The 23,440-nt window shown below is 50.6% G+C and overlaps 1 protein-coding gene across 1 annotated transcript in view; it reads right to left on the reverse strand.

Moving 5' to 3' along the window:
- Positions 1-11,218: 11,218 nt before the first annotated feature.
- Positions 11,219-23,440, reverse strand: part of ca14 (carbonic anhydrase XIV) — a 34,243-nt gene continuing 22,021 nt past the window's right edge. The window contains exon 10 of the mRNA XM_057340383.1: positions 11,219-11,488. Coding sequence (XP_057196366.1) covers positions 11,482-11,488 — 7 coding nt within the window. The 3' untranslated portion in view covers positions 11,219-11,481. The remainder of the gene's footprint in view (positions 11,489-23,440) is intronic.

Here is a 23,440-nt window from a genome sequence, read left to right on the forward strand (position 1 = left end):
GGCTCGATCGCCCTCCGCCCGAAGTATGGGAGCATCCTTGCCTCTGACTGAGGTGAAAAGGATGCCCCGAAACTTGGGCAGACGTGTAGCGAACTGAATCGTGTAGCCGAGATGGATCGTCTTCCTCAGTCAACCTAACAGTCTGGGAAGCTGAAGCCAAGCTCCCAGAAACTGTGACAGGGGGACTAGAGGTTTGATCTTCATCGTCCCCCCGGGGGGTGGTTCGATGGCTAGCAGTACGGATTCCTTGAAGGGGGAGGACCCCCGGGGAGGAGATCGGCTCTGCTGTTTTTCCTGCCTGCCGATTGTCCGGCTGGACGCACTGTCTGTCTGAGAGTGCTGAAGGCCGGTGTTTATACTCGACATTGCGCTTCGCCATGACGCAACGTCGAGTTGCCGTCCACCGTCGACCAGAGGGTGGGAACGGCTGTGAAAACCCAGAGAGAGAGGAAACTCTTTTCGTGAGGAAGTGGGCGCTGGCCCCCCAGGGGGGACCAGCTGATGGTAGGACGGGGCAGAAACCGTCCCTATCCGATCCAGCGATGTGGTGGCTGAAATCGGGCCCGATGGTAGTCTCAATCTCCCTGGGGTCTCTCCGTCAGGGCCGCTTCTGCTTCCGCGACGGCTGCTGACGGGGAGGCAGTTTCCTCTTCGACGTCCTTCTCCGGGAGGCAGCCTGAGAAGGGGGCACTGGAGCCGGATCCGGAGTTGAAGAGGTCCGAGGCTGCCGGGAAGCAGACGCCGCTTGGGATCTCGGAGGCCTGACGACGGCCGAGTCACGGCGGGGCAGGATGTGCCTGATAGCCTCCGTCTGCTTCTTCACCGTTGAGAACTGCTGAGAGAAATCCTCAACGGTGTCACCAAACAGCCCTCCCTGCGAGATGGGGGCGTCGAGAAAGCGAACCTTCTCAGCGTCCCGCATCTGCGCAAGGTTGAGCCAGAGGTGCCTCTCTTGGACCACCATGGTGGACATCGCCCGACCCAAGGCCCGTGCCGTCACCTTAGTCGCCCGTAGAGCGAGATCGGTGGCGGTACGGAGTTCCTGCATAACCGTTGGGTCGGTCTTGCCCTCGTGGAGCTCCTTCAACGCCTTGGCCTGGTGGACCTGCAGGATGGCCATGGCGTGGAGGGAGGAGGCGGCCTGACCCGCAGCCATGTAAGCCTTCGACATCAGTGATGCCGAAAACTTACACGCCTTGGACGGGAGTCTAGGCCGAGTCCTCCAGGTGGCCGCTGTCTGCGGGCATAGGTGCACCGCGACAGCACGCTCCACCTGGGGGATCTCGACATAGCCCCTGGCCGCCCCACCATCGAGGGAAGTAAGGGCGACTGAGCCTTTCTGATTGGAACGAGCCGTGAGGGGCGCGTTCCAAGTCTTACTCAGCTCCTCATGTACCTCCGGGAAATACGGGACCGGCGCTGGGCGTGGCTTGGAGCCGCGCTCAGACCCCAGGTACCACGTATCCAACCGCGAGCGCTGGGGTAAAGGCGGTGCTGTGCACTGCAGCCCAATGCTCGCGGCGGCCCGGAAGAGCATGGTTGACATCTCAACGTCCGCTTCTTCCTGGGCTTGTCCCCCCAAGGGAGGGAGCTCCGAGGAATCGTCGGGGTCGTATGCCAAGAGGTCGCCCTCCGATGCTGTGATCGACATCTCATCTTCGTCACACACTCCTGAGTACGTGGCGGAGGAACAAGACGGTGTAGGACCGTCTCTTAAGGAATGGTCAGACAAGCGAGACGGGGCGTGAACGGTCCGTGAGCCTGTGGCTGGCGGTCTAAAGTTCACGGTGATCCCCATATCACCCCCGGTGTTAACCGAAACGGGCGGCAGGGCCGTAGTCACTGTCGTCACGGATCGGGTAACAGACGAGGTGGTGGCTTTACCCATAAAGAATATAGCCACCCGTGACCGCAACGTCTGGATAGGCATCTTCCCGCAGTGCGGGCAAGATGTATCCACGAAGGCTGCCTCAGCGTGCTGGAGACCCAAACACGTGAGACAGACATCGTGTCCATCCCCTTCCTCAATGAGCGCGTCGCACCCAAGAGAACAGCGGGACATGCCACGCTGGAGAAATTTGCTCTTTTAGAAAATATTGCTCGGACACTTCTGGAACTGCCGAGATGCCCAGGGGAAAGTCGCTGCAGGAAGGGACTGTCCGCTGCACCACGTCATAGATTCCAGCAGGATACCGGCGAAGAACTGGAAGACCAGCGAAGATCTGGAAGATCAGCGAAGATCTGGAGCTGCTCATCAGATGCGTAGGCTCTGAAGAACAAAAGGTGAATGAATGAGCACGCCGGCTTCCCTCTTATACCCGGACATCCGGGGAGGAGCCCGGCATGCAAATTTCATTCGCCAATTTTCATTGGCCTTTTCTAAATACTCAGAAGATGATAGGTTCTCAAGACAAACCCCATTCTGTCGGTTCGACACAACGTCGAGAGACCGACAGAAAGGGAACCACGATCACGCAATCTGTCTATCCCTCTATCAATTTCCTCCCTGTTCGCTGGCCTGCAGCCCCACTGCAAAAAGTTAGCGTGAGGCTGCCTCCGCTAGGGTGCAGGTCCAGACGCTTTTCATTTCCTCTCTCCTCTCCTCTCTTCCTTTCCTTCCGCCTTAGCTCCAGGAGCCGACGTTAACGTGAGGATGCCTCCGCTAGTCGTGAAGACCCCGGTCAACCACTATAGTAAGATGCATTGTCTGAAAACTAATTAGCTACCCATGACTGTTCTCGGAAATAACCTCGCCGCTCATCTGTCGTTCGAACCACGCTGGTTCAACAACATAGTTAATAGCGTCTTCTAATCAATCTGTTCAAAACTATTTAACGTCATATTATCGCTGTTAATAATGTACACTGCATCTGATTTCTATTTCGCTATCGTATTCTTGCTCCGTCGTTTTATTTCACGATGCCAAATTCATTCATAAATTTCATCCTACATCACTAAGCCCAGGGATTCCCCAGGGTCCTAGAGCACGCATGCTCAGGCACACGCACACTTTCCAAAACTATTTCTCGACTATTTGAATTAAAGATACAGTTCGTAACTTTTGAAGTAAAATATCCAAAAACCACTAAGCCAGTGATATATATTTGTTCATTTAAGTACCTACAAAATCTCAAATATTTCCAACCATTTGCAAATCGTGAGAGAATCGTCATTTTAACCAGCCTCACATGAATGGCTGTGACGCTTTTTCTAGACCTTGCATCTCCCTAATAACACAGTCTCTGGCATTACCGTCAGTTTCCACTTTTACTCCCGTAGAAACCATGACAACACAATCTTGTAAAAGTATCAATTCGTAGCGTCCATCAAGCAACTATCTTGTTCTGCACAATCGTTATGGAGCACAATTATTCTTTACTGTTTGCAGCTGGTTCCATCAACTAGACATATTTACTAGACAGAGACGCTGATCTTGCACGTGTTTCACTAGACAGGTGAGCATCTGTTTAGATTCTTTTACCGACAGAAAACGCACAATTATTACATCGATAACAAGGTTAATCTTATTGTTTGAATGTATTTTTTAATTCATCACAAGTGTCATGTATATTTACTGAACAAGTAGTAACCGTTCTTAGATCATCTGACTACTTTAAAGGAACTTTAGAACTTTAAATGAATGAATTGAATTCATATACATTCAGAATGATGCATAAAGAATGCACTACACATTGCTTGCTTATTTGCTTAAAAGCACGATGCACGCAAGCCTACACATCATACCACCAAGATCTATGCTTCTAACCACAGCTCCAGAGCCGTAATTTCAACCACGCAACTTGCTATGCTGCTTGCGATTTAGCATTGGAATGATGGTATCGGAAAAACACCTAAATCGTTGTACCATGCTGGAAAGACAGAACTTGCGGCCATAGTTGGCTAACGACGCTTTTGGGAAACATACCCCTGACATAAACGGAGCTTCCAAGAGTAACCACCGGTTTACTACAACCTGTCCATACCACGTATTCAGCGCGAATATGTTTTCTACATAGTGTGCCATTCCCACTCACGTCTCACTCAAAACAACCCACGCAGTCGTTACGCCTAAATGACAGAAACCATTGAATGTATCAGTATTTCTGACAATGCCGTAAGTACAAGAACTTGTTCGTCTCTCGTCCGCTCAACCCATACGCAGTCGCATCTCAGACATATGACCACAGGCACAAACTACAACACTGTGGATGTAAATTGCTTTTGGCACATATAGAGGCGTGCAGCAATTCGAAGACATACTTAATTTTATCGCATACATGTTTGGGTAACAGCGACACACTCACTCCCCACGTCTCTCTTCACAGTCTAGTGGTTAGAAAATCGGACCCGTGACTAGAATCGGACCCGCGACTACAAGGTCAATGCCGACGGGCAACGACCGAGGCTCCCTCGAGCAAGGCACCTTACCCCACTTGCTCCCCGGGCACTGCAGCGACAGCTGCCCTCCGCTTAGGGTACACGTGTGTTAACGTATTGCAGTGCGTGTGTTCACTACTCACGGGTCGGGTTAAATGCAGAGGTCAACGCCGATGGGCAACGACCAAGGTGCCCTTGAGCGAGGCACCTTACCCCACTTGCTATCTATCTGTATTTCCAAACTGCCACAACACTGTCACTCCAGCAGGAGCCTTTCTCTGTATTTCCCACTGCCGCAGCAGTGTCAACCCAGCAGGGGCTTTTATCTGTATTTCCCACCACCACGGTGTCGCTCCAGCAGGAGCCTTTATCTGTATTTCCCACTGCCGCAGCAGTGTCGCACCAGCAGGGGCCTTCATCCGTATTTCCGACTGCCGCAGCAGTGTCGCCCCAGCAGGGGCCTTTACGTGTATTTTCTCCTGCCGCAGCAGTGTCGCCCCAGCAGGGGCCTTTACCTGTATTTCTCACTGCCACAGCAGTGTCGCCCCAGCAGGGGCCTTTACCTGTATTTCCCACTGCCGCAGCAGTGCCGCCCCAGCAGGGGCCTTTACCTGTATTTCCCACTGCCGCAGCAGTGTCACCCCAGCAAGGGCCTTTACCTGTATTTCCCACTGCCGCAGCAGTGTCGCCCCAGCAGGGGCCTTTACCTGTATTTCCCACTGCCGCAGCAGTGTCGCCCCAGCAGGAGCCTTTCTCTGTATTTCCCACTTCCGCAGCAGTGCCGCCCCAGCAGGGGCCTTTACCTGTATTTCCCACTGCCGCAGCAGTGTCGCCCCAGCAGGGGCCTTTACCTGTATTTCCCACTGCTGCAGCAGTGTCGCCCCAGCAGGAGCCTTTCTCTGTATTTCCCACTGCCGCAGCAGTGTCACCCCAGCAGGAGCCTTTCTCTGTATTTCCCACTGCCGCAGCAGTGCCGCCCCAGCAGGGGCCTTTACCTGTATTTCCCACCGCCGCAGCGGTGTTGCTCCAGCAGGAGCCTTTCTCTGTATTTCCCACCGCCGCAGCGGTGTTGCTCCAGCAGGAGCCTTTCTCTGTATTTCCCACTGCCGCAGCAGTGCCGCCCCAGCAGGGGCCCTTTACCTTTATTTCCCACTGCCGCAGCAGTGTCGCTCCAGGAGGAGCCTTTAGCTGTATTTCCCACTGCCGCCGCAGTGTCCCTCCAGCAGGAGCCTTTATCCGTATTTCCCCACTGCCGCAGCAGTGTCTCCCCAGCAGGGGCCTATATCTGGGGAGGGGCCTCAGCCGCGACTCTACTCCAAGCGAAGAACAGCAACTCACCGGCCTCAAGCTCTGCTATATTTTGGGGGCCATTAACGCCCAGCCTTGGCTGCTGTCCCGCGCTAGTGGCATATTTTGGGGGAAGCGCTCTGGGCTCGGGCAAACACAGAGATCGGAGCCCTCGCCCCGGACAGCACGCCAAATACGCATACAATATTCTCTGCTTAATTAAACTGCCGCCTATTTAATTATTTGCTAAGGCGAACTCGTGAAATTATGTTTTATTAACAAAGTTCGGGAGGAGCACGTGCAAACAATTATGCAGCTGCAAGCCATTAGCCATTACGTCTCCCGTCCTATCAGCTCAAGAGCAAACTCTATAAATAGTTAAATCGCCTTACTAAAATTTGTAATTTTCACCAAAATCATAACTGAAATGCAATGTTATTAATTCATTTAAAAACCGCCTGGTGGGCCGTAGTTTGCCCACTTCTGGTCTAGCAGGTGGATGATATGGGGGATTGCGTAGTTGTTGGATAAAATCCAATAGATCGCTTCTGACAGCATGTCAAAGATTTCTGGGCTGCTTCGGCAGCCGAAGGTCAGGCGGACAGAAAAGTAAAAAAAAATTCCAGCGTATGCCGAATAAATGCCAAAAGTCTGGGTGAATGGGCATTATTTTGAAGGCGGATGTGATATTGATTTTGGCTAGCCAAGCGCTGCGACCTGCTTCTTTAATCAGGGTTATGGCTTGGTCGATGTCGTGGTAGTGGAGAGAAAATTCGTTGAGCGGTATGAGGCTGTTAATGCTTGGAAATGCGGTGTTATGCGGTGATGAGAGGTCGATTATTAACCCAAAATTTTTCTGGTTGCGATGCATGAAATTTGCATCGATTTCACTTTTGATTAGACGGTCGACTGCTTCTGGTTCGGCCAGAGCGGACTGGAGATTAGCGCAGATGATGCTCTCGGATGGGAGGCTTTCAACTCCGGGATTAAACCCGTGTGTGAGTCTGGACAATAGAAACTCTGTGAAATTAGTGTCAGGGTGTTGTGACAATTTAAGAGATAAGTGAGAAACATTCACTGGAGTCGAAGGGTAGTATCTAGCATTTTTATTTGCAGATTTGTGAACAGGGCATATATAGCGGGCGTGAGCGCCGCCACAAAAATCACAAACATGCATGAAGCGGCATCGCTGCCTGGTGCACCTGCTGTGGTTGAAACTTAAGCAAACCTGGTTATTGGTGTAGTGACGGTGGTTGGCTAGTAGTGCGGGACGTCGCTGATGGATTTTTGCTGCTGCGGCTCTGGACAGGGAGGAATGGAGGGGTTAATTAAAGGGCATGCTGTGGTGGAGTGAGTAAGGGATCTGCAGACTGCACAAGAGTTGTTGTGACAGCCTAGGAATATCCTGTTGTGAGTTCGGTCTCTAGGGCCCCCCAATAGGGACATTGGTTCCACTGGACAACCCTGATTGCACATTTAGCTGAAAATAGCTTGTGGTAAGTGTAAAAGTGAGTGCCTCCGTAAGACAGGGCGAGCTCAGCAACTATTGCGAGGTAATCGCAGAGCTCGCATCTCCTGTGTGGAAAAGCAGTGCATATTATTTCTGTGTTTTTGTTGAAAGTGATGGTGAACTCTGTGAATGATAATAAACGTGAGTGATTCTGTGTGGTGTTCTTTAAAGTGACTGAAAAATCTCCGCAATTTATTTGGCGGTCTGTGGGTGGCGGAGGAATAGGAGACAGGAGGGAAAAAAGGTTGATATCCGCACCTGCGAGAAACTGGTCCCTGACGCTGTTGGCTACAGGAGGAGGTTCCAGGGCGGGAGCATTCAGTGGGATGGTCATGGGTGTAGCGGAGTGGACGGTGAAGGTGGAACGAGAGCTGGATAGAGTGTGTGGGGGAAAAGGGGCGGCTGTCAGAGAAACATTTCAGGCAGTCAGCGGTCCCCATGAAACAATTTCAGAGGCTCCTGGGACACATGGCATCCTCGGCGGGGGTGATCCCCCTCGGTTTGATGCACATGAAACCGCTCCAGCACTGGCTACAGAGTCGGGTTCCCTGGAGAGCTTGGCACACCGGCAGCAGGCGTAATGTCATCACGCCTCTCTGCCGATGCACCCTAACCCCTTGGTCTTCGATGACCTTCTTGCGGGCAGGGGTCCCTCTTGGGCAGGTTTCGAGGTATGTCGTGGTGACGACAGACGCCTCCCTGCAGGGTTGGGGTGCCGTGTGCAATGGGCACGCATTGTCGGGTCGACGGATGGGCCCCCACCTGCGTTGGCATATCAACTGCCTGGAGTTGTTGGCTGTGCTGCTTGCACTGAAGACGTTGCATCCTCTCGTGCAGGACAAGCACATGCTGGTCCGGTCGGACAGCACGACTTCCGTGTTGTATATCAACCATCACGGTGGTATTCGCTCACGACAGTTATCACAACTCGCCCGACGCCTCCTCTTGTGGAGTCAACGGGTGACGAAGTCTCTGCAAGCCGCGCACATCCCGGGCGACCTGAACCTCGCGGAGAGTGGCCAACCCACCCCGTGCAGTCCAGCTCATTTGGGTGCAGTTCGGGCACGCACAGGTAGACCTGTTCGCCTCGCTGGACACCATCCATTGCCCGCTATGGTACTCCCTGTCCGAGACCCCCCTAGTGCACAGCTGGCCACGGGACAAGTGGAAGTACGCCTTCCCCCTAGTGAGTCTCATTGCACAGGTCCTGTGCAATGTCAGGGAAGAGGAGCATCAAGTGCTACTACCAACCGGACTTGGTTCTCAGAGCTAATGCTCCTGATGACATCTCCCCCCTGGCCGATTCCCCTAAAGCAGAAGAAGAATGGCTCCCTGAGTCCCTGTATTGATTATCGAGGTTTGAATGAGATTACTGTTGGGAGTAAGTACCCCTTACCTCTCATGTCTACTGCCTTTGAACTCTTGCAGGGAGCCCAAGTCTTTACCAGGCTAGACCTACGCAACGCCTATCACCTGGTCCGTATCCGTGAGGGGGATGAGTGGAAGACGGCTTTTAGCACACCGTCGGGACATTACGAGTATCTGGTTCTCCCGTTTGGTTTGACCAATGCTCCTGCCTTTTTCCAGGGTCTCGTTAACATCTGTTACAAGCGGAGAAACGACACGTACACAAGGGTATTATTTGTATAACCCCGGAGGGTAAGTTTATTGATAGTCCCCGGGGGAGACGGAAGAAAAAACCCAAACAATGGCTTCCGGGTTCCCGGGGTAAGTCTTGTGGTCTGTGTCTTTTGCTGGGTCCGAGCGAGCCAACCAGGATCTCGAACGCAGACTCCGCTGTCTGACATCTCAAACTCCCAGCTCCTGGAGCCAACATCTCTCTTGAGTTGAGGACGCTCACATCTCCCTCCCGGTTTCCTCATTAGGTATGTCTCCCTTTGAATGTTCTGTGCCTCCCCTGTTTCCCTCACAGGAACTTGATGCTGCGGTTCCCTCTGAGGTGATAATGCCGTTACACCTTGGGTGTGCATTAACTTTCGAATAATTGAACAGAGTCAATTATTCTGCTTATACCACGGTTATCACACCACAAGACATTGTTCAAATGTTTAATTTCAACGTTTGTCATGTTATCATCTTGAAAATGCTCTTGATGGTAGGACTACTTTCTTGAGCATCTCATTTTAAGCGCCCATTAGAGAGAGTGGACTCGGAAGCTTGAGCCACTACTGTGTGTGTGCGTGTGTGTGTGCGTGTGTGCGTGTGTGCGTGTGTGCGTGTGTGTGGTGTGCGTGTGTGCGTGTGTGTGCGTGTGTGTGTGTGTGTGTGTGTGTGTGTGTGTGTGTGTGTGTGTGTGTGTGTGTGTGTGTGTGTGTGTGTGTGTGTGTGTGTGTGTGTGTGTGTGTGTGTGTGTGTGTGTGTGTGTGTGTGTGTGTGTGTGTGTGTGTGTGTGTGTGTGTACAGAAAAAGCCAGTGATAATACATTTTTTATTCCTTGTATTGTTTCTATCATCAGCAGTAAAAGAAACCACACAAACCTTTGAAAGAGTCGGTCTATCAAAAAAAATGTGTTATCAGTTATAAGCAGCATGAAGAGGAAAACGAACCAGTAGGCTATCAGTGTTTATTAATGCTATTCGATTTAGTATATGTATTTCTATATTGTTTTTGAAATACTTTGTTTATTGAAACGAAACTGCACACATTTCCATTAACAGTAAAGTTTGACGTAAACGTCAGATCAAGAGCAGGGTGCTGTGTGTGGTGATGGCCTGTAGGCTACACTATAACCTTTCTGTTGTTTAAACTTGGTGAAGTGATATGGAACTGTAATGTGGTCAGCAGACCTGGAACACCTTCACAGGTGTGCATTTTACTGAAAGTTAATGTATATCCATGGAATGTTTGTCAACCAATCAGATTTAAGCATTCAACAGCCCTATGGTATAAAGTATAGTATAGTACAGTCACAGTGGCTTAACTTTGTTTTGAAAAGTGGTGGGGACAATTTAAAGACCCCCCAAGATCGGTTAAACCAATGAAATGCAATACTTCAATAAAGAAAATTAATAACTCGGTGGGAATAGACTTTAAAGTTTTCGACTTGTGCTCATGAGGCTGTGATGCAGAGAGAGAGAGAGTGAGTGAGTGAGAGCACATGGCAGCAAGGCAGGTAAACATTTCTGAACACCAGTAAAATCATCTTTAACAAAGAGGCACACACTTTAAATGCAGCTATTCTATGTGTATAGAATCGGATACTTGCTAGCTCTGCGCCTTATGTCCCTTATGAGCATGGGTAGAAATCTTGAATGGTTTCAGACTGCAGTCCTGCTAAAGTGCTGAGTTTAGGGTTTAGCCCAGGTGTCTGAAGTTTGCAGGGCCTAGGCGGCCTTCCCTGCAGGGAGCTGAAAGCCGTGGTCTCTGTTGGATTCTCTTCTGCCTCCAATGTATTGGTGATTTATGTTTTTATGTGCATACCTGCCCTGCCCCCAGATGTTCTGCGGGCCAATGCCATGAAAGCGATATGTGGGCCAGAGAAAGTTCCTTTGTTTCTCATGGCGCCTTATTTGCATAGCTCTGACAGTATGGTTAATTTGCACCTAATAACTAAAACTTAGTTATGGACATAGTACGATGCATGCTATAGTATTATAATATAGTTCATCAGATAGGGAATTAAAAGAGGAGTCACAGAGTAAACATACTATGCCTTGAATTATGTAAAGCTGTGAGTCATCCCAACATAGGAATACAACAAAGTCTAAATCAAAACTTGCACCATTACTGGTTTAAGATTGTGCCAACACACAACAAGGATATTTACATTTATTTTTAGAAAAGGAAAGTTTATTGTATTTTTTCAGAGAAGTTTCTCTGGATAAACTACATGTCTTAAGTTCCAGGTGAGACAAAACAGAGAGACTTCTCACATCTCTTTTGCTTGCTTTGACGCTTAGGAGTCGTAAATATCCCATGGAGAAAAAAGTTATCAACACTTTCGGGGGGGGGGAGAACCCACCTAAATCCAGCCCCCCCTGGAGCCAGGTTTGGCTCTGGTCTTTTGATGATGGTATTGTTGGACTTTAAAGGCAGTCCTGCATGCTCAAAAATTTGCACAGAGACGTTCTCCAAAATTAAACAGAAGTTTTATTATCAGATGTAAAAAGGTAACAAAGCTTTGGGTTGTCAGACGATCTCCTCACTCCACCACAAGCCAACAACACAAAATATTCAAAAACACCCATATTTATTAAGTATGTGACGTCGCTCGTATCTTCTGACTCCTCCTCTGCCTTTTAAGGAGTGCTGCTCCGTTTCCACCAATCACCGTGAAGTCCTTTTTCTTAGTTCCTGTAAAATAACATTTCAAAACGTATATCCTGTGGTCAATCGCCAGTCCTGAGGAATGTTCTCCAGGGACAGTTTCTTTTGGGGAGTGGTCTCCTAGAAACAGTTCCCTGTGGCCGGACAACATACCAACATTCTTAACATTCTTTTAGTAAAAAGAAAACACTTAATCATCTAATACTTTTAATTATGTAGCGTTGTTTCTTAATCCTATGATTCATTAAAACACATCACAACTCATGATTATACTTAAAACATATGCAGTGGATTGATTCATAACATTTTTATGTGAAAAACACTCTTTGTGTGTGTGTGTGTGTTGATCTAGATAATTTATGGCTCCAACCCCCATTTGCCACAGTAACTATTTTACTGAGTAAGATAGCAAGCACATGACAAAATCACACAGCTTAATGATTTAATGAAAGAAAACACTTATTGATTATATTGATATTTAAATCATACTTTTATCTGAAAAATATTCCCACAGTATCAAGATACCAGGACAAAAGGGAGTGGGGGTGGTTATGGCTCTTCTTTTAATTATCCAGCCACAAGATCCAACACTCTGGTTATGCCAGGCACTACATATCTCCCTTTCGGAAGGTGAAGTTCAAGCATAAACTTCAGCTGAAGATGATTCGTTGGATCATGATGGTGGGATGAAGGGTGGTTCCTATTTGTCCCCAGCATCTCAACATACAGGCAGAGAATGTTCCCAATGTGGTCGGGCATTGTCTCAAGCCCGGGATTCAGCTAGCTTGGGATGTAATAGCATGTGGTTCTGTGAGTGGGGCCACGTAGTTGACATTAGCTCTGCATCATCGTCTTTTGTTAAGAGCAGCTCTAGCACTTGCAGTTGATGGCTGGTGCAGGGCATGGTCCATCTCCTTGCAGTGGTAATCCGCTGTCATGCTCTTCATGAAGGAAGGGAGGAAGGAAGTAGCAGGTTCAGCATTGGCCATACCATTTTGAGTTTAAAGCACGGGTGTCCTGGGCCATTGCCGTGGTTGACTGGCATGAGTCCAATGGTAGCTGCATGCACCTGACAGCAGAGGAAATGTCTGATGCTGGTGTTGTTGTGGAGAGCGTGTGAACAGTGTGAGGCTGATGTCTGAGTTGTCTGCCTATAGTTCCTGAATGGTGTCTTTGATGTCAGAGCAGGAACGTCTGGGTCATCGGTAGGGTTGTGTACCGAAACCCCATATGTAACTGGACCGAATCAATACGCAGATTTCGGTACCTCATTTCGGTGCCAGTTAAATGCTGACTGAGCTGTCGATTGAGACATTTGCCCTCATTCACGTGAACGAAAGTCAGAAAGCTCTGATAATACAAATTCCTCACATCTTACTTAATAAATTATAGCATCTATCTGTCAGTCTGATAGACATGCAGTCTGTCAAGCTTTTTACTTTGACGGCATGTATAGGCATACATATTCATTATAATGTCTGTTTTTAAATTAATGGCCATATAATGTAGCCAAGAAGGCTCTCCGTAAATTGACTTAATCTGTTGATATATTCAAAGCATTTTCTGCCCCTATTTAATACAACTATAGTTGTAGCTGGAGGGTAAACAGTAAACACTATAACATCTTTCTAGCAATGTTAGTGTCTAGCAATGTTTGTGTCCATGCTCATTTCACATTCACTTAAAACTTTAATTGTGAATTTATTGTGTATTTTTTATTACTTAATGAATATTTTGTTCTTTAATGTCGTCCACCGGTGTTTTGTGGCTCTTTTTTAAAAGTATCAATTTAGGCACCGTTTAGGCACCGGTACCCTTTTAAAACTATCGATTTGGCACCAGTATCGGGAAGAAAAAAAAAAACGATACACAACCCTAGTCATCGGCTGGTTCGACCTTGAGACTGAGTTCTCCCGACCAGCTGAGATGTCATACCTGACTTTTGCGACCTGGCAATGCATTTTAGACGAGTTGGCTGGCTGGAAGTTCCCATACTTGAGCCCAATTCTATTGTAATGCTTAAAGTCTCTTAAAAAAAACAATTCAGCAGGTCTGCGCTGGTGAAGAAAGGGCGTGTGTCCATCTGTGATATGTACAAGGGGTGTACATGCTTGTGGAGCTGCTGGTCAGGTGTGTGGGAACTTCTTGTTCCATTCATACCTCAGTTGATGGCCGTGTGTTTGTCGGCCTGTTCTGGGTAGTCAGCTGTCTGCTGAGATGCGGTCTGGGTGCCATGGTCATCTGGTGTTGTTATGACTGTGTATGTGGTTGACGAGCAGGTTGCAGAGATCTGGACTTTTTTCTCAGTAGGAGGGCATTCTGGAGGGTTGTTCATTTCTCATGCCACTCGTGGTCAAAAAGAGTCTGATTTGGATTTTTACATCCTCCTGGTGAGGTTTCTTGTGGAATCAGCTCCTTTGATGTCCTCAGGATCTCTGCTGGCTCAGACGTTATTGAACTGTTTTGCTCTCTGGACAGGTGTCATCCATGGTGTTGAGATGCATGCCACAGTGACTGTAGGGCCAGAATGAGTCAGTGGCTCCTAGGTTGCCGACTGGGTTTCCACAGGCCACCGTCTTTCGGGTCAACCGACGAAAGTAGTCAGCTCCATGTTGTCTCAGGGAGTCCTGTCTGGTGCTTGGCTGTTCCTGGCAGGCTGTATTATCTGCTGAGTCTCTGCTGAAGATCTGCTGCTGTGGTGCGCCCTCCAGATTCAGTTCTTTGTGATGTACAGAGATAGGCAGGATTTAAACAGTCTTTATGGAGGCAGCGCTATGTACGGCTATGAAGAAGGCCATACGCTTGGGTGATGACTCACAGTGTGATGCGGATATCTGAGGAAGGAGAGTTTTGCTTTGAAGTCTTCCCCCCTTTTGGCCTGTTTTGTCATCTGACATAGGCTCGGATGCTGGCAGATGTATTGTAGCTGCTGTAATCTGCTTTGACAGTTTCTGACGGCTGGCACAGGATGCTGTGGTCCTCTAGGCTGGAGGTGATCCTAAGCAGGTGATCTGTCTTGTGTGGTCACATTAGGCAGTGTTCCTGCCTGAGACTCAATGTTTTGCAGGTAGGTGTGTGTTGTAGCCTCCTGCAGAGTTCAGGGTGACATCGTTTAGTGTTGACAGCTGTCATGTTTCTGGCCAGCTTGCCGGGGTCTGTGGGGCCATGCAGGGTGTGTGTCTGCAAGTTCTTCTGGGTGGTTCTCTGTGTTTACTGGCTAGTAAGGTGTGAACAGTGGGCTAGTAAGGTGTGAACAGCAGAAGCGGCCCTGACAGGAGGACCCCAGGGAGATCAAGTGTACCATCGGGCCCGCCCCCAGCCATTCCATCGCTGGGAGGTCGGATTGGGACGGTTCCTTCCCCATCTCAGCATCTGCTGGGCCCCTCCACATACTCGCAAAAAGAGTTTCCTTTCTCTCTGGGTCGGAATTACAGCCGCTCTCACCCTCGAGACAAGGGTGAGAGACAACGTGGAGCACACTCAGCAGCCCTCAGCTCTCTCAGTCAAACGGTGCATTGAGCTGTGTCATCACCGGGCAGGTAAGTCAGCAGAGCCGATCTCCTCCCCGGGGGCCCCCCCACGGTGAGGGATCTGCACTGCCCACCATTGAACCCCCCCGGTGTGACAATGAAGCAGTTCAAACCCCTAGTCCCCCTGTCTCGGTTCCTGGGAGCCTGGCTACGCCTTCCCAGGCCATCACGGTGGCAAGGGCATCCGTGCCAAGGGTTGCCTCGGACAGGGAGCACCAAAGCGGACAATGGGTGGAGTCCGGGGAGGCAACAGGACCACCTGTGCCTGGCCGAACCTCTCCCAAATGAGCCGGCTGCGCGGGGATGGAGTCGCCACTCTCTGCGAGGCGTCGACTGACGAGAGAGCGCATCAGCTGTCTGGTTCAGGACGCCTGGGATGTGTGTGGCTCGCAGGGAACTGATCACCTGCTGACTCCAGAGGAGGAGGCACCGGGCGAGTCATGTTAGCTGCCGTGAGTGAATGCCACCAATGATATACGCCACAGCAGCTGTGCTGTCCGACCGGACCAGCACGTGCTTGCCCTGCACGAGAGGTAGTAGCCTCCTCAATGCAAGTAGCACAACCAACAACTCTAGGCAGTTGAAATGCCAACGCAGGCGGAGGCCCATCCACCGCCCGACACTGCTTGCCCGTTGCACACGGCACCCCAACCCTGCAGGGAGGCATCCCAAAGGGGACCCCTGTCCACAAGAAGGTCATGGAGACCAGGGGGTTAGGGTGTGTTGGCAGAAAAGCGTGATGACCATACGCCTTCTGCCGGTGTGCCGCTCTCCAAGGAACTTGACTCTGTAGCCAGTGTTGGAGCGGTCGTATGTGCATCGACCTGAGGGGGACCACCCCCGCCGAGGATGCCATGTATCCCAGGAGCCTCTGAAATTGTTTCAGGGGGATCGCTGACTGTCTGAGAGCTTCAGGCAGTTCAACACTGATCGGGCGCGCTCTGTAGTCAGTCGCACTGCCTCTGGGAGGCCGCGTGGGTGCGGGCTTCCGCGGGGGGTGAGCGGGGCCGCTCATGAGGAAAGAGTTGAGTTCCATACTGAGAAAGAGGACGCTCTGCACCGGGGAGAGCTTGCTCGTCTCAGTTGACCTGTAGCCCCACCGATCTAGGTGCCGGAGCACCAGGTCCCTGTGTGTACACATCAGATCTCGAGAGTGCGCCAAACTGAGCCAGTCGTCGAGATAGTTTAGTACCCGCACACCTCCTTCCCTAAGAGGGAGACTCGTGGAGACAGGGACAGACCGAAGGGGAGGACCATGTACTGACATGCCCGTCCCTCAAACGCGAACCGTCGGAACGGCCGATGTCGAGGGAGGATCGAGACATGAAGTACGCTTCCTTCAGGTCGATTGCCATGAACCAGTCCTGACACCTGACGGACATCAGGATGCGCTTCTGCGTGATCAACCTGAAAGGCAGCTATTGTGTAGGTACCTGTTCAAAACACACAGACCCAAGATAGGGCGCAACCCCCAGCCTTTCTTGGGGACAATGAAGTACAGGCTGTAAAACCCGTTGAACATCTCGGCTGGTGAGACGGGCTCGATCACTCCCTTCACCAGAAGGGTGGCAACCTCGGCCCGAAGTATGGGAACATCCTAGCCTCTGACTGAGGTATATCGGATGCCCTGAAACTTGACGGGCGTGAGGCGACTGGATCGCGTAGCCGAAACGGATCATCTTCCCTAGTCAGCCTGACAGCCTGGGAAGCCGGACAGGCTCCCAGAAATTAGACGGGGGCTAAAGGTACGATCTTTTTCATCGTTCCCCCGGGGGGTGGTTCGATGGCTAGCAGTACGGATTCCGTGCTGGGGGAGGTCCCCCGGGAAGGAGATCGGCTCTGCTGTTTTTCCTGCCTGGCGACTGCGCAGCTCAACGCACTGTCTGACTGAGAGTGCTGAGGGCTGGTGTTTATACTCGACATTGCGCTTCGCCATGACGCAACGTCGAGTTTGCCGTACACTGTCGTGCAGAGGGTGGGAGCGGCTGTGGTAACCCAGAGAGACAGGAAACTCTCTTTTGAGAGTAAGTGGGCGCTAGCCCCCCAGAGGGGGCCAGCAAATGGAGAGACGGGGCAGGATCCGTCCCTATCCGACTTCCCAGCGATGTGGCTGGGGTCGGGCCCAATGGTAGCCTCGATCCCCCTGAGGTCTTCCCATGACAGCCGCATCGCCGCGGCTGCTGATGGGGCGATGGTCTCCTCTTCGCTGTCTCCTCCAGGGGGGGGCACCTGAGTGGGGGGCCCAGAGCTGGAGAGTGTCGAAGAGGACCAGGGCTGCTGGGAAGAAGACAGGGCAGGGGACTCGATGGCCGAGGCGGCCGAGTCGCGGCACGGAGGACTGCTTCTTTACTGTCGAGAACCCTCCGGGGGAGGCCGCGTGCAGGCGAGGGGCGGGGGGTGAGCGGGGCCGCTGCGGCTCGACAGTAACACCAACCAGCCCCCCCTTGCGAGACGGGTGCTTCGAGAAAGCGGATCTTCTCAGCGTTACTCATCTGCGCAAGGATTGGCCAGAGGAGTTTCTCATGGACCACAAGTGTGGACGTCGTCCGACCCAGGGCCCGCGTGGTCACCTTGGTCGCCCGTAGAGCGAGGTCGGTGGCGGCGTGGAGTTCCTGCATAAGCGCTGGGTCGGTCTTACCCTCGTGGAGCTCTCTCAACGCCCTGGTCTGGCAGGAGCCATAGCGTGGAGAGAGGAGGCAGCTTGGTCCGCCGCAATGTAAGCTCTCGACACCAGAGATGCCGAGACACCACATGCTTTGGACGGGAGTCTAGGTCGAGCCCCCCCCCAGGTGGCCGATGCCTATGGGCACGAGTGCACCGTGGCGGCATACTCCACCTGGGGGAGAACGACGTATCCTCCAGCTGTCTCAACCTCGAGGGAAGAGAGGGTGACCGAACTTTGTTTGACGTGAAACGTGCCGGAAAGGGGGCGTTCCAGGTCTTACTAACTTCCTCATGCACTTCCGGTAAACACGGCACTGGGGGTGGGCGCGGCTTGGAGCCGCGCTCAAACCCGAGGAGCCATGTAGCCAGCCGCGAGTGCCGGGAGAGGCAGTGCGGGCACTGCAACCCAACACTCACGGCGGCCCGGGAAAGCATGGCTGACACTTCGACGTCCGCTTCTTCCTGGGCTCGACCCCCCGAGGGAGGGAACCCGAGGAATCGTCGGAGTCGGATGGCAGTACGTCACCCACCATTGCTGAAAGAGACATCTCATCATCACGCATCGTGTCCGAATACGTGATTGAGGAATAAGACGGCGGACCGTATCCTGGGGAATGGTCAGACGAGCAAGACGAGGTGTGAACGGTCCGTGAGCCAGTGGCTGGTGTATTATCGCTCACAGTAATCCTCATATCACCCTCGCTGCTTGCCGTAGCGGACGGCAGGGCCGTAGTCCTGCCGCCACGGAACGGGGAGCAAACGAGGTGGTGGCTGAGTCCCGTGGGAACACAGCCACCCGTGATGCAACGTCTGAATCATCACCGCCCGCAATGCGGGCAGGACGTATCCACAAACGTCTGCCCCAGCGTACTGGAAGCAGGCATCGTGTCCGTCCCCCTCCTCGATGAGTGTGTTGCACCCATGAGAACAGCGGGACATGCCACGCTGGAGAATTTTGCTCTTTTAGAAAGGAAACACCTCCGGAACTGCCGAGACGCCCAGGGGAGAGTCACTGCAGGAAGGGACCGTCCGCTGTCCACGTCGTAGATTCCAGCAGAAAAATGATCACCAAAGATCATAGAGAAGCTCATCAGATGCGTAGGCTCTGAAGAACAAAAGGTGAATGAATGAGCACGCCGGCTTCCCTCTTATACCCGGACATCCGGGGAGGAGCCCAGCATGCAAATTTCATTCGCCAATTTTCATTGGCCTTTTCTAAATACTCAGAAGATGATAGGTTCTCAAGACAAACCCCATTCTGTCGGTTCGACACAACGTTGAGAGACCGACAGAATGGGAACTGACTGATACAGTGTGATCACAGCTGTGTATTTGGGCTGTTTCATTGCCTGTTTATGTTTGCCATCATGTAGTGATTTGGTGCTTTGCTGGAGCTGCCCTTTTCTTTGTTTTGAAATGGAGACAATAATATCGACAATAAACTTTCAGTTGTGGGATGTTTCAAAATGATAGGTAGAGACATTGCTTAGAGTGATACTTCACCCAAAAATGAAAATTCTGTCATCAATTACTCACCTTCGAGTTGTTCCAAATCTGTATACAAAGAATGATATTTGGAAGAATGCTTATAACCAGACATATTTTGCCCCCCATTGACTCCCATAGTAGGAAAAATTACTTTATATATTTTTTGTTCTGTTGTACACAAAAGAAGACATTTTGAAGAGTGTATGACAGCAAACAGTTCTGGGGAACTTTTGACTACCATTGTATTTTTTCCTACTATGGGAGTCAATGGGGGGCAACATCTGTCTGGTTATAAGCTTTCTGCCAAATATAATTTTTGGTGTAAAGTATCACTTTAAGCCAGTGTGTTGGGTCTCGGGTCTAGCACTTCTGGTTTAATTCCGTGTTGTCCTCTGTGTTTTGTTATGTCGGTCACGTGACGCTGTTTTTGACAGTTCGCCACGTGTTCGGAGTCCGCGTGCTTCACCCCTCCCACGTCATTACCTGTATTACCACTCATTAGTCTTCACTGCTGTCACCTGGACCTTCCCTCACTTTCACTCACCACGGCTGGCTCCTTATTTTCTGCTCTATTTCCTCTCCCTTTATATTTCCCGTGTTTTCTTTTGTCCGGCGTCAGACCTTAAGAGTTTAGCCTCTGGTATCGACCGCTCTAGCAAACCTGTCCTGTCTAGTCTAGGCTTCCTTAAGCAACTATTTTTTGAGATTATACTCACCTTGTCGTGTCTTGTCTTGGCTCCAGTGTTTAGCTCACACCCGGGTGTCTTCACTTCATTACCAGTGTCTACTCAGGGATTGCTTCTGCCATCTCGTGGGGGTTCCAGTCGAGTGGGTTCTACTCCAGTTCCGGGAGTCTCTGGCCGAGGAGGATCTCCCCGGTGACGAAGGGTTCTTTATATGGACTACACTCACCTTCAAGGGACTTGCAATTTTCAAGTTTGTCTGGTCTTGTGGATCACTCAACTCTAGTGGATCTCTCAGCGCAAGGGGGCTTGCACAGCGGATTACTGTTCTCCCTCTCTGGGTTTTTCTGTTCACAGACTTTGTTCACTGGGATTTTGAGAACTCCCATCTCAAGGAATATCTTTCCCTCACCGGCTGGTCTCGGAAGCCCTGGTGGCGCTTTGCCACAGCGGTCACGGAGACCGTTTGTTGACTGGAGTTTTTTCACCCTCCACCACGAGGTGGTTATTTCCCCAGGGACTTGATGAACTCTATTACCTCTCTTGTTGTGTGTCCTCTCCCGGCCGAGCACTCGAGCCCCTAGTCCCGTGCTTGCCTTGAATATTGCCAAGTTTTTTCCCGCTGCAGTGGTTGTTACTCTCTGTTGACTGTCTCGTTGAGTTGCCAGTGACCATTATTAAAATAATTTCTACCCTGCACTTGACTCCTTAAGTGATTCCTGACAGAAAGGTCTGACCAAGATGGAGTCAGCGGGGCCTGATCCTCTCCGTAATGCCCTCGCACAGCAGGGGGCGTTGTTGGGGCAACAGAGCGCTCAACTCAATGCCGCCACCCAAGAGATGGCAGCACTCAATACCTAAATGGCACAGCTTCGTTCCCAGATGCACGAGCTCCAACATGAACCGGGAATCCAGCCACCAAACACTGAACCCCATGCTAACAATCCTCCCATCTACAATGGCGATCCTAACTCTTGCAGAGCATTCCTCTCACAATGTGCTTTAGTTTTTGCCCTTCAACCCCGTCGTTACGCCACGGAGGGTTCCAAGGTAGCGGACATTCTCACTCTTCTGTCTGGTACAGCTCGTGACTGGGCCATTGCCGTCTGCGAGGCCAAAGCGGCCTTCTGTGAGAATTTTGAGGAGTTCCGCAAGGAGATGATCAGCCTCTTTGACCGCACTGCACAGGGGGACGAGGCAGCAGCACAGCTCTCCCGCCTTATTCAGAAGGGAAGGTCCATGACTGAGTATGCTATCCGTCTTAAGACTTTAGCTGTGACGTGCGACTGGAATAACAACGCTCTTCGAGCACGATTTCTCGACGGGCTAGACCACGCCATAGCCGATGAACTCACCCCTCTTGAGTTACCTAATGACCTGGATTCTCTTATTGCTATCTCTGTTCGTGTCGAGAGTCAGTTCAACCATCGTCGGCAGCTTCGCCTTCCAACACCTCCTGGTGCTCACCCTCCACACTGAACACCCTGTCCCCTCGGCTGGACTCCAGGATCATCTCCCAGCTAGTTCGGAACCTATGCAGCTGGGTCGCCTTCACCTCACTCCACAGCAGAGACAGTTGCGCCTGGCTCAGGGCCTTTGCTTGTACTGTGGCAAGACTGAACACTTCACACTAAACTGCCCGTTAAAAGCCAAGGCCCACCCGTGAACCGGAAGATCCGGGTGGGCGCTATCACTACTGCTTCCTCACCGCTCAACTGCACTCTACTGCCTTGTTGACTCCTATTCCAGGGGATCTGCCACACTGGTCATGCCCTGATAGGAATTTTATTAGTTCCCACACAGCCCGGGAGTGTGGTATTCCAGCTGTACCTCTAGAGAGGCCCTTGGATGCTAGATCGCTGGGGGACCGACCTCTCTCACCCATTTCTCACATTACCCCTAGTGTAAGTCTCCGACTCTCTGGTAACCACCACGAGAACATTGTGTTGTACATCCTCGATGCCACTGAGAACCAGGTTGTGTTGGGGCATCCGTGGCTTGTACAACACAACCCTCACGTGGACTGGCAATCTAGTTCTGCTTTAACTTGGAGCCCATCGTGTCATGTATCTTGTCTTGGTCTTGCTTCCTCTACTGTTTCTGTTTCGTGTCTTCCACAGGTGCAGCCTGCAGACTTGACTGGCGTCCCGGTGGAATATCACGATCTCAGCACAGTTTTCAGTCGGTCCAGCGCCACTTCTCTCACTCCTCATCATCCCTACGACTGTGCCATTGACCTCCTCCCGGGTACTTCTCCGCCTAAGGGTTGCTTGTACTCCCTTTCCGGTCCTGAAAGAGAGGCCATGGACAAGTACATTCAAGAATCCCTTCTCGCTGGTCTCATTCGTCACTCATCCTCCCCTGCGGGTGCTGGGTTCTTCTTTGTCGGGAAGAAGGACAGCTCCCTCCGGCCTTGTATTGATTATCGAGGTTTGAATGACACTGTTAAGAATAGGTATCCCCTACCTCTCATATCTTCTGCCTTTGAACTCATACAGGGATCCTGGGTCTTTACTAAACTTGACCTACGCAACGCCTACCACCTTGTCCGCATTCGGGAGGGTGATGAGTGGAAGATGGCCTTCAACACTCCATCGGGACATTATGAATATTTGGTTCTCCCATTTGGGCTTACCAACGCTCCCGCCTTCTTCCAGAACCTCGTCAATAGCCTTCTGGGTGACATGATTAACAGATTTGTCTTCGTGTACCTGGATGACATCTTGATATTTTCCCCCTCTCTCCAGGTGCACACCCAGCATGTTAGGCGGGTCCTTCAGCAGTGGTGTAAAGTATTGGAGTAAATGTACTTAGTTACTTTACTTAAGTATCTTTTTGGCTACTTTGTAGTTGTACTGAGTATTAAAGATATTAGCAACTTTTACTCTCTACTTAACTACATTTTTGAACAAGTATATGTACTCTTTACTCCACTACATTTGTAATGACTAATGCAATTACACATTACATTTTGCATGGCACCTATCTTATAATTAATATTGCCATTTACAGGGCAATGAAGGTACTACAATCTTGTGGATTTTGCCCTAACTTACAAAAACTTGTCAACATGGCTTCTTTATATGAATATGAGTGCAGTATCAGGTAGATGTCAATCGCTGGCGGTTTATACACGGTTAGCCCTTACCCGCTATTTCTACAGTAATATATTGGCAACACTGTTGCCAGCTAGTTACTGTAGGTCACACATCTACAAAAGCTCTTATTTTTAAAACTAACTCTTCCTAAATGTGCTCTAAACATGTTTGCTCAAAATTTGACCATGTGGTGGGACTATTGCCATGAAGTGATGTAAACCAGTAAAAAGAATGTATAGTATTTCAATTTTCAAAAGTGCTCTCACACTATATAGACAAAATATTAACCTATAGAATGAGTCGGACACAGAGAAATGAACAATCCACATATGAATCTCAACAATGGTGACAATCAACTGAACAGCTTCATGCTGCAATGCATGCTGGGTACATAGTACAAAACTCATTCATGATTGTTTGTCACCATTGATGAGGTTTGTATGTCAAGTGTCTAACTGTGTCTCAATTGCAAAGAAAGATTTTCTGACAGAGATCTTTCCATTATAACATGTAATC

Source organism: Triplophysa rosa, linkage group LG8 (genome assembly GCF_024868665.1).
Source record: "Triplophysa rosa linkage group LG8, Trosa_1v2, whole genome shotgun sequence".
Taxonomy (NCBI): Eukaryota; Metazoa; Chordata; class Actinopteri; order Cypriniformes; family Nemacheilidae; genus Triplophysa; species Triplophysa rosa.